The 10,626-nt window shown below is 53.9% G+C and overlaps 1 protein-coding gene across 1 annotated transcript in view; it reads left to right on the plus strand.

Moving 5' to 3' along the window:
- Window positions 1-10,626, plus strand: part of RPH3AL (rabphilin 3A-like (without C2 domains)) — a 135,146-nt gene that overhangs the window by 81,109 nt on the left and 43,411 nt on the right. The window contains 1 exon segment of the mRNA XM_012653008.1: window positions 9,825-9,999. Within this exon segment, the coding sequence (XP_012508462.1) occupies window positions 9,825-9,999 (175 nt within the window).

The following is a 10,626-nucleotide window of genomic DNA, read 5'->3' on the forward strand; positions in this document are numbered from 1 at the left end:
TAATTTCTTTCTATTTTTAGTAGAGACGGGGTCTCGCTCTTGCTCAGGCTGGTTTCGAACTCCTGAGCTCAAACAATCCGCCCGCCTCTGCCTCCCACAATAAAACTTTTTATTGAAGACTCATGTTCTCCTTCAGCTCTCTGCTGGGAGCCTATTAGGAACTCACCCCCTCAAATTGAACATCTTTGTCTCTTATCATTTCTTTCACATTCTTTTGTTTCTTCGTCCTGTTCTCTACATTTCAAATTTACTCATTATCTTCCAGACTTTATTTTGCATTTTTATATATCTGCATTGTATTTTTTCATTTCTAGGAACCTTTTCTTATTCTCCAATTGTTCCTTTTTCATAGCATGTTGTTCTTATTTGAGGAATGAGCCTATATTTTTTTCAGTCCCTTAATTTAATTTTCCTACTTTACTCAGTTAATTCGCAACATATCTGATTGTTTCTTTTTCTAGAAGTGGCAAGACAGAGGATGGATGTTCTGCCACAGGCACAGAGCCTTGAATGGCATAAAACGACAGTCACTTCCTTGCTCATGATTCTGCCATCTGGGCTGGGCTTAGCAGGGCAGTTCTCTTGCTGCCCTCGCCTGGGGTCATTATGCAGCTGTAGTTATCAGACAGTTGGACTGGGGAGGAGGTCCAAGAAGGCTCCATTGCTTGTCTGTAATTGGTGCTGGCTGGCGTCCGGGGTGTCTCAGTTCTCCTCCATGTGGCCTCTCATCTTCCAGTACACTGAACAAGCCTCTGTCACATGGTGGCAGCAGTGCTCTGAGAGGGAGGAGAGAAGGAAAGCTGCAGAGCCTTTTGAGGCCTGGCCAGAAGTCGCATGTTACTCCCACTGCATTCTGTTGGTCAGAGCAAGTCATAAGACTGGACCAGATTAAAGGGAAAATAGACTCCCACTTGATCAGAGGAGAGGAAAATAATCTGGGGTCATGATTAACCGACTACAACCCCCTAGGCAGCTTCTCCCTCTGTATTAGTCAACTCACGCTACTATAACAAAATACCATAGACTGAGTGGCTTAAATAACAGGAATTTATTTCTCACAGTTGTGGAGATGGGAAGTCCACGATCAAAGTGCTGGCTGATTCGGTTCCCAGTGAGGGCTCCCTTTCTGGTTTGTGGTTGGCTCAGTCCTGTTTCATCCTCACGCGGCAGGGAGAGAGAGAGAAAGCTCTCTTGGTGTCTTTCTTATAAGGGCGCTAATCCCTTTCTGAGGGCCCCACCCTCACGACCTCATCTAAACCTAATTACCTTCCATAGGCCCATCTCCACATACCACCATCATTTTGGGGGTTGAGGCCTCAACGTGTGAATTTGGGGGTGCACAGTCCATAGCAACCTCTAAGAGCCTGTGCTTCTCTCGAGTAACCTAAAGTTACTTAAGGCCTTGAAATTTGATCATGTGTTCAGTAGTCTGCTGACATGTTTGTTGGGTGCTAGCATGTGCTGGGTGCTCTGTGGTGTGGCTTTCAATCCCACGGGAAACAGACGTGGAAATAGGCAGCCATAACCCAGGGTGTGTGTGTTGCAGGGTGAGACATGCAAGGTTCTATCTGCAGAAGCTTCTGGATAAAAGCAATTTCCCAAAGCCTGGATAGGAGCTAGTCCGGAGAAGGGAGAAGGAACAGCATCTGCAAAGGCCTGGAGGCAAGAGGGAGCTTCGTGTGGTCAAGGGAGCGAGAGTGGCTGTGCCTGGCTGACCTGGGGGAGGTAGAGGAGGCAGGTTATGGGGTCTTGTTGGCGTGTTGTAGTGTTTAGCTGGCCTGTCAGGGTTCCTGGGTGGGGGGCAGCTCTCTGTGTGTTGTGTGTGTATGTTCAGGTAACAGGGTAGGGAGGAGTGTGCTCCCTCTGCTCTGCCGGGGAGGGTTGACCTTGAAGAGACCCTGAAAGTGACCACAGTACGAACGAGAGGACCGCTCTGTAACAGGCCCTTTCCCGTGACTTTTTCAAGACTGGGTCAGCCTGGAGCTTGTTAGGCAGACAGAAGTCCCCCAAGAAAAGTCCCACATTCTGGCCCCTGGAGACAGTGCCTTTGCTTTGCCTTCTTTCGTGGTCTTTCGGCCAGTCAGTGACGCTGCAGGCTCCTCGCTGCATCCTGGGACTCCAGGGATGGCTCAGGCACAGCCCTGCCCTTGACAAGCTCGCAGCCTCCCGGTTGGGAAGACGGCCTGAGCTCCAGCCCAGGTGTGGCATGCTGTACCAGAGGTGCCACACGGCCTCCGGGGGCACAGCCGGGGCCCCTGATTCTGCACGAGGAGGCACGCACAGAAAGCCTCCAGGGAAGCACAGCTGCCTGATGGAGACTTGAATGAAGGACACTCCAGGTGGAAGGAACAGTGCAAAGGTCACAGACTGTCCCCTCCTCTGACCGTGGGGTGAGGGGTGGAGAGCTTGCACGCCTGAGCCAGTGCAGACCTTACCTGAGTTCAGGCCAGGTGCGCTCTCTGAGTTTCATGGGGGTGGGGAGAGGGGGTAACAGGGAAGGGGCAGAGCAGTGGACAGAGACTACGGTCTTCAGCCTCCCCCTCCTCATCCTCCCCAGTGGGTCCGCTGGGCCTCCCCTTCTTTCCAACAGGGCTGGACAATTACCACCTTCTCCAGCCACAACCACTTAAGAAATGCCAGTGATTAGCAATTGTTGTCGTGGTAATTAAAATTCCCTGGGAACAGCTTGGCTAATATCCATCAGTATCTGCAGTCAGATTGGCCGTGAGCTGAAATTGTAATGAAAACCTTGAAGCAGAGCACAGAGCTGCGGTGCCAGGGAGCATTTGACGCTGCCGGACGCCCCCTGCAAGTGCCGTGGCGGCCCTGCGGGTCTCTTCTCGTTAAATGGAATTTTCAAGGCTGGCTGCTTTGCTGGCCTTATCACAGCAAACCACACGTGGGGCGCAGAGTGGGGCTCTGCAGAATCGCCCAGCTTCTCCAGCACGTGAATGTTGTTCAGTCTGTGGGCCTGACCTGGGGTGGGCTGGGGGTTCATTCCCACTGAGGGCTTTTCCTGCCGCTGTGCTTAGGGAGGGGACCGGGTGTGGATGCCAGGCAGTGGGCGATGGGCCTGGATGCGCAGAGCAGAAGTCACATGATTAAAGCGACTGCTGTGCATTTTGCAGGGTGGGGATGGGCAGGGAGGCAGGAGAAGGTCTGCGGATGTGCATGGCATGGGGGAGGGGCTCGCTGCTCAGAGCTCAGCCCAGCTGGGGTCCCCACTCCTGGCCTCCCCAGGCCGCTCTCCCACAGGGAAGGCATTTTCCAAAATACTGACAGTGTGTTTTATGCACATCTACACGGGTGCACCTCCCGCACCAGGTGACATGTCTGTGAGCTCTGATGCCCCTGATGCGGGGACTCAGGAACTGCTGCTCCTCGTGCTGTCCAGGCTTGCTGGCCACTCTGGGTGGTCAGGGTGAGCCATCAGACCTTCCACCTGGACTACAGTGATAGCAGCAGAGAATCAGACCAGAAAGCCTGTTCCAGTGGACTTACAGAGAGTGACGGGTCCATTGGGTCAGCCACGGACCTGCCGCCTGACCCCTGGGGAGATGCACAGCCTGGCAGCTGAGGGTCATTGTCCCTACTGAGTATGAACATTGGGGTGAATTGTATGAAGCTGATGGGTTTTTTTTTTTTTTTTTTTGAGACAGAGTCTTACTGTGTTGCCTGGGCTAGAGTGCCGTGGCGTCATTTTAGCTCACAGCAACCTCAAACTCCTGGGCTCAAGCGATCCTCCTGCCTCAGCCTCCCGAGTAGCTGGGACTACAGGCATGCGCCACCATGCCCGGCTAGTTTTTGTATACATTTTTAGTTGTCCAATTAATTTCTTTCTATTTTTAGTAGAGACGGGGTCTCGCTCTTGCTCAGGCTGGTCTCGAACTCCTGAGCTCAAACAATCCACCCGCCTAGGCCTCCCAGAGAGCTAGGATTACAGGCGTGAGCCACCGCGCCCGGCCTTGATGGGATTTTTTATAGGTCAAAAATGGTTGAATACCAACAGTCTCATGCAATTCAACCTGATACGTTGGATTGTGTGTTCCTTATCTCGTCTTCCAAAATCACTTTACTGACAGTGATTTTTAGAGTGGAGGTGGGGTAGGGAGATGGATCGTTGCGACAGGAGGCCGAGGCGTGACTGGTGGCTGTGATATGCCAGGGGAGGCAGGGCACCAGGGAGGAGGGGCTGGGAGCACCACCTCACACCCTGGGGCTCACACTCAGGGAGCTTCCCTGGGCACACCCTGCCAGGGCCTTCTCTTTATCCCTGTCTTAATCTGAAATAGTAAGTCCATTCGATTCATCACACAAACTTGCCTGAAACCCCCAGGCCACTTCCCAGGGAGGCGGCAGACTGGGGGTCGGGACACGTTCTGGTGAACAGCCCGCAGCTGCCAGCTCAGTCATTCAGCCAGCGTTTATTGAGCACCCACGACGTCAGGCATGTGCCAGGAGCTTGGAGGTACAGCGGTGAACAGCAGCCAGGGCCCGCCCTCCTAGGTGGTGAAGCCTCAAGGCAGAGACAGATGGCAATGAAAGGACCGGCCAAAAGGAGCAAGCCCCCCAGTGTCCATCGACAGATGGCAGAACATGGTACAGCCACACGGTGGATATTTTTCAGCCTCAGAAAGGAAGGAAGTTCTGACACGTGCCACGACACGGGTGAACCTTGAAGACACTGTGCTCAGTGAAAGAAACCAGCCACAAAAGGACAGAAACTGTATGAGTCTACAAAGTGCCCAGATTTATAGGGACAGAAAGTAGAAGGGCGGTCGCCAGGGGCCGGGGGAAGTGGGGGGCCGTTGTTTAATGCGGACAGAGTTTCAGTTTTGCGAGATGAAAAGAGTTCTGCAGGTTGGTTGCACAGCGAGGCGAATGTACTTAACACCACTGAGCTGTACACATAAAAATGGTTAAGGTGGCAGATTTTATGTTATGAATATTTTAACACAAAAATTTTTTTAAAATATTTTTTAAAAGGACCCTATCCATGTGTGAGCCAGAACTGTGGTCCAGCGCCGCAGAGAGGAACAGAAGGTTGTGAGATGAGGACTCATTGAGCACGGGCGAGGTTCTTGGCCCCGTAACATCCTGGGGCGCAGCTCTACGGTGTTTCTTAGTTTCTTCCACTAGAGCTGTGCAACAGTGAAGGGTTGGTCGCATTGCTGAGTCACCCTCCACGTGGGCGCTGCCATCAGACAGGGCCTTGGCCGGCTGGGCATGAGGCGGGGTGTACTCTCCCATCCCCAAAGGTGTGTCCTAGGGTGGCAGGGGGACTCCATTGTCCCTCCTGCAGCACCTAACTCTGGTGACATCAGCACCTGACAGATGCCTCCCCTCTAAGCCCACCAACGCGTGGGAACTGCTCCCAAGCAGGGTCCACAGACTAGACCCTGGATGGTACCAGGAGGTCCCTACCGCGAAGACACTTATGTGCCACACTCGGGTACGACTTTCCTTCCTAGAGGGCAATCTGACCACATATGCCATCACCTAAATGTACACACGTTTCTTGACCCAGCAGTTCCACTCCGTGGAGTACAGCTTGAACGTTCTTAATGGAAAAACTTGAAATCTGAAATGCTCCAGAATTGGAAACTTTTTGAGCACTGACATGGCGCTGAAAGGAAATGCTCACTGGAGCATTTTGCATTTGGGGTTTTTGGATTTGGGATGCTGAACCAGTAAGTATAAGGCAAACACTCCAGACTTTAAAAAAATCCGAAATCTAAAATACTCCTTGTCCCTAGCATGTTGGATACGGGAGACTCAACCGTCTTTCCTAAGGCGGTAACCGAGAGCTGTCAGCTGAGGGACGTACCCAGATGATGGCTGCGGCACTGCTTGTGGGAGTGAAAAATTGGAAGCAATCTAAATGTCCATCAGCGGGGGGCCACATTAATTAAGTTTAATAAATTCAAACTGTGGAGCCATTACAAATGATGGAGACAATTACTAGCATGGAACGGTGGCATGATACATAGTTAGGAGGGGTGGCAAGCAGGTCGCATGTACGTTGTCCTGTTCTTCAGAAAACAAGAACAAAGTCGTGTGTATGGCCAGGAAAGGGCGTGGGAAACCTCATCCCGCTGTGTTAAGCAGGGCCCTCTCTGTGCAGTAGCGTTACGAGTGACCTGTGGTTTCTTCGTTTTACTTTTTTATTGTCCTAATTTTTTATGCTATGTGTATATTTCTCAAGGAAAAAAAAAGTGGTTTCAGTGGCAGGGTGGGAGAGGCAGCGTGGCGTGGGTCCTAAGCCCACGTGTGCCCCACCGTTCACAGGTGGCTCTCAAGGGCTGGCTTCATTTGGTCCCCCTGAGGCCCAGCCCACCGGAGGACGGGGACTGGTACTGAGGGGTACCCAGGCCTGCACTCGGGAGTAGGAAGCCACTCATGCCCCTTGCGGGCACCCCACGACCCCTGTGGCCGTGCCGTGGCCTCTTGGACTCGGGCACCTGTTCTGAGGAGCTCTGCAGCAGCTCTCCAGGGTCAGGGTGGCCTTGGCGGCTGCTCTTTATTTCTCCTTCTTGTCCAGTACTTCCTTCCCCTCTGGGCTTCCAGTGTGTAGGACGCTCAGAGTCCATGGTGACATCTGACCCTCTGAGGATGTATTCACCACCTCAGCCACAATTCGGTGAGCATCTGGTTAGCATCTGTAAACTGTTAGCATGAAACTGAGGCCTTCAGGGTGGAGTAGAGGCCAGCAGGATGGCGCACTGGCTTTGGGAGAGTTGCTGAACTTACTGGGTCCTCAGTTTTCCCACCTGGAAAGTGGGGATAGTAACAAAGCTCCCTCAAAGCACTGTTATCACCAGATGCTTCTGGGAATGGGGCAGAGACTCTTCACTTTTGCGCTTTGTGGATTTCAGACCATGTGCGCGCGTCGCCAGTTTACATAACTAAATCTGTGTGGTAGCAGGGCTCCGACAGGATCAGAAAGGGTTTCAAAGGGGGATCCGAGAAACATTCAACCCACCAGACAGATTCCATCTGTTCACGAACCACACAAAAGTCCTTCTACACGGGGTCGCTGCGAGGGAGAGAGGAGTGATTCGTGCCAGGAACATGGTCTGGACTTGGTAGTCCCAAGCCTGGCACTCTGGAGCACAAAGAGGTGACCACTGTCTACTTGCAGAACATAGATACACGTCACTCAACGAGTGGACAGTAAGTGCTGAGTTTATGCAGACCCATAACTAGGGTCGGGTTTCTCTACGTAAACCATCCAGGCAGATTCCATCCAGGGAACACCGTATGTTCTTTTGCCCTGTTGGAGAACCCTGTGCACATAGCATGTTAAAGGCTCTGAAAAGTCCTGCAGTAATGGAGCTTGGCTTAACCTAGTGTTTCACAAGTGTATATGATCAGGGAATCCCCTCCTTTTTTTGCATGGCCCCTGGGGTTTTTTTTGTTTGTTTTGTTTTTTGAGACAGGGTCTCACTCTGTCACCTTGGCTAGAGTGCCGTGGTATCGGCATTGCTCACTGCAGCCTTGAACTCTTGGGCTCAAGTGATCCTCCTGCCTCGCTTTCTGAGTAGCTAGGACTACAGGTGTGTGCCACCACGCCAGGCTAATTTTTTAATTTTTGATAGCGATGGGGTCTTGCTATGTTGCCCAGACTGGTTTCGAACTCCTGGCCTCAAATGATCCTCCCTTATCAGCCTCCCAAAGTGCTGGAATCACAGGTGTGAGCCTCCATACCTGGCTACCTGGCCCCTGTTAATATCCCACAGTATTGATGTGGCACAAAGGACGTTAGGGCAGTGGGAAACGCTTTCTTAGAGAGATCAGGCCAACTCTGGTCTTCTGACTTTAAGTTCTTTCTTTTGAGTAGGGGATTGGTCCCCTGGTTGTAAACCTATTGACGTTTGTCAGGTGGGAAGAGAAGGGTAGCAGTGGCGACCATGTGTTGAGAAGCTGCTCCATGCCCGGCATTGGGCCCTGGGGCTTTCCATTCATTTTCGGGTCTGATCCTCACGGCCACCCTGTGAGATGACCACTGTTCCTCTGTTCTGCCTGCTGGGGAGGAAAACGAGGGTCAGGGAGGTTGACGTGTCCAAATCACACAGCTGCTGGGTGACAGACCCAGGATTCAAACTCGGGACGTCTGTTTGGAAACTTGGCCTGCTCCTCTCTGAAAAGGTGATGTCGTTCCTTCACACACTCCCACCCCTCCTTGCTCAATACCCTGAGTATGTTTCTTTCATCAGAAGAGATTTTGGAGCACTTGGTGTTTTTTGAAGTAGCCATTGAAAATTTAGAGACCTGATCTTGGTCGCCACTGTGAATTCTAATCGTGGCTCTCCCAGGGATCTTTCTGTGTCTGCTGCAGAGATTGTCTCATCCAAGATGCCCTCAAAGAAGAGCTTCCATGTACTGTGATGTGGCCCAGCCCGGCTCTTCCTCCAGCCTCTGTTGCTCTGCCCTGGAGCCTTGAGGGATGGGAACAGGCCAGAGGAAGGCAGGTGGCATCTTTTGGCCACCTTCTGGGTGCTGTGCACTGTGCTGAGCACTTTTAACTTCCTTAGCAGCTCTCCTGGCAAGCATTGTTATCACACTTCACGCATGAGGAAACTTAGGCTCAGAGAGGTTAAGTAACTCACCCAAAGTCACGCAGCAAGTATGTGGAAACTGTTGTTGATTCTGCCTTATCTACAGGGATGAGCAGGAGGGGAGAGCCTAGGTGACCATGCTGAGGGGTGACTGGGGCACAGAGGGACTCCTCAGGGCCCAAGGGGCTGCAAGTTCCAGACTCAAAACATCTCCTGCTCTGTCAGTTCTGTTTGGGGTGAAGGTAGGCCTCCCTGGCTTCCTGGGAGTCTGCCCAGGCTTCAGGGGTGCCCATCCTCCAGATTTAGGGCCCCTCCTCTCACTGCTTCCCCAAGAGAGTGACAAAGGGATGCTTTGCACCTGCTTGGGACCTGGCTGGCGTCATCTGACCCCTCTGGCTCTGAGAGTCCCTGGGGGTCCGTGTGGGCCGAGAGGGGCTCCTGGGTGATCTGGGACCTAAGGAGGACAGAACCGATGCAGGAAAGAGGGAGGAGAAGCCCGTGGCTGTGCCCTGGGGGCAGCCAGAGCTTTGTAGCTACTTCTGAGCCTCTCTCCTGACAGATAGTGACAAACACAAGCGAGAGGGGGTGGCCGGCTGGCTGGAAGGGGCTTGGAACAGCCGAGGAACCCTGGATGTTATCCTCGAGAAGCTGGGGGTCTGGGTGGGGCACTGAGGAGAGTTCGGTGGCTGGGGGCGGTGGACAGGCACCTGCAGGTATTCGGCAGCTGAGAGGGTCCATCCTGGCGGCTCCAGGCCTCAGCCCAGGGAGGCGGGGCAGGCGAGGTTGCTGCCTCGGGGTTCCTGGGCTTCCGGCACTAGAAGTTTTCCAGCATGGGCTGGCAAGGGCTAGGGTGGGCAGGGGTGTGACTAGGCATGTCTGGGGCTCTGTGTGTCTTGGAGGATATACAGGCAGTAAGAGGCGGCAACAGCAGACAGTTTCATGAGCGTGTCCCAAATGCCAGGCCTGTACTGAGGGCTGCACACGCTGTAGCCACCGCGGCCCCTGCTCTGCAGGAGGGAAACGAGAGAGCAAGGGGTTGTCTTTAAAGTAGGTGTGGAGAGTTCGTGGGACTTAGCTCCCAGCTGCCCTGAGTCCCGGGCCATCAGCCAGGGAGGGCAGAGCCAGACTTTCCGCTCGCACCCTGCCCTTCGCGCTCCCGTCGCTCCTGTCCGGGGAGGGACACACGGGCAGGCTGGGCCGCTGGGCGCGCAGCACAGCGAGGGCCGCTCTCTGTCCTGTGGTTCTAAGCACCTGTTTCTCCCCAAGGTCTGGAAGAGGTCGGGGGCCTGGTTCTACAAAGGGCTCCCCAAGTATATCTTGCCCCTGAAGACCCCTGGCCGGGCCGAGGACCCGCACTTCCGCCCCCTGCCCGTGGAGCCGGCAGAGCAAGAGCCCAGAAGCACTGAGACCAGCCGTGTCTACACATGGGCTCGAGGGAGAGGTACGTGCCCCTTGTCCTCTACCCATCCCAGGGGTGGCCTCTAGCGTCTGGGCTGCTAGCCCGGCGCGCACAGGCACGAGGCCAGTCCCCGCCACACCCCTGCGTGGCTCATCCTGGTGCTCCGTCCCACCCGACACCCTCGGCCCCCACCTGTACCCCGGCGAGCTCCGACCTCTTGCAGGAGGCTGTTCCCCTGTGCAGAGACTCGGCAGGAGGGTCCACCGGGGTCGTTTCACAAACAAGCCCTAATGTGGGGGCAAGGATGCCAGGAGCAGCGCTACCGGTCTTTGCAGGAATGTGGTGTCAAGGGAGGGTTTTTTGCAAAGTGTAAAAATGCGTCTTTCCCAGGCAGGCCCATTACCATCTCTTCCCGGCACTTGTCTCGTGTCTCAGTAAGGGCGGACTCCTGGCTTCCGTGGTCCCAATGAGCAAGCTGACTTTGTGCCAGTGCCCCGTGGTGTTGTGGTGGCTGCACTGAGCTGCGTGCGTCCCAGGTGGCCACCTTCAGAAGGTGAGCCCCGCCCCACCTGGAAAGTATGGTGGTACCTGGCGCTGTAGGCCGCTCTCCACAGCTTTCTTGACGCTTTACTGTTCATGGCTTTAGTTTCAAAGTTCCTGGTCTCACAA

Source organism: Propithecus coquereli, unplaced genomic scaffold, assembly GCF_000956105.1.
Source record: "Propithecus coquereli isolate 6110/MARCELLA unplaced genomic scaffold, Pcoq_1.0 Scaffold409, whole genome shotgun sequence".
Taxonomy (NCBI): Eukaryota; Metazoa; Chordata; class Mammalia; order Primates; family Indriidae; genus Propithecus; species Propithecus coquereli.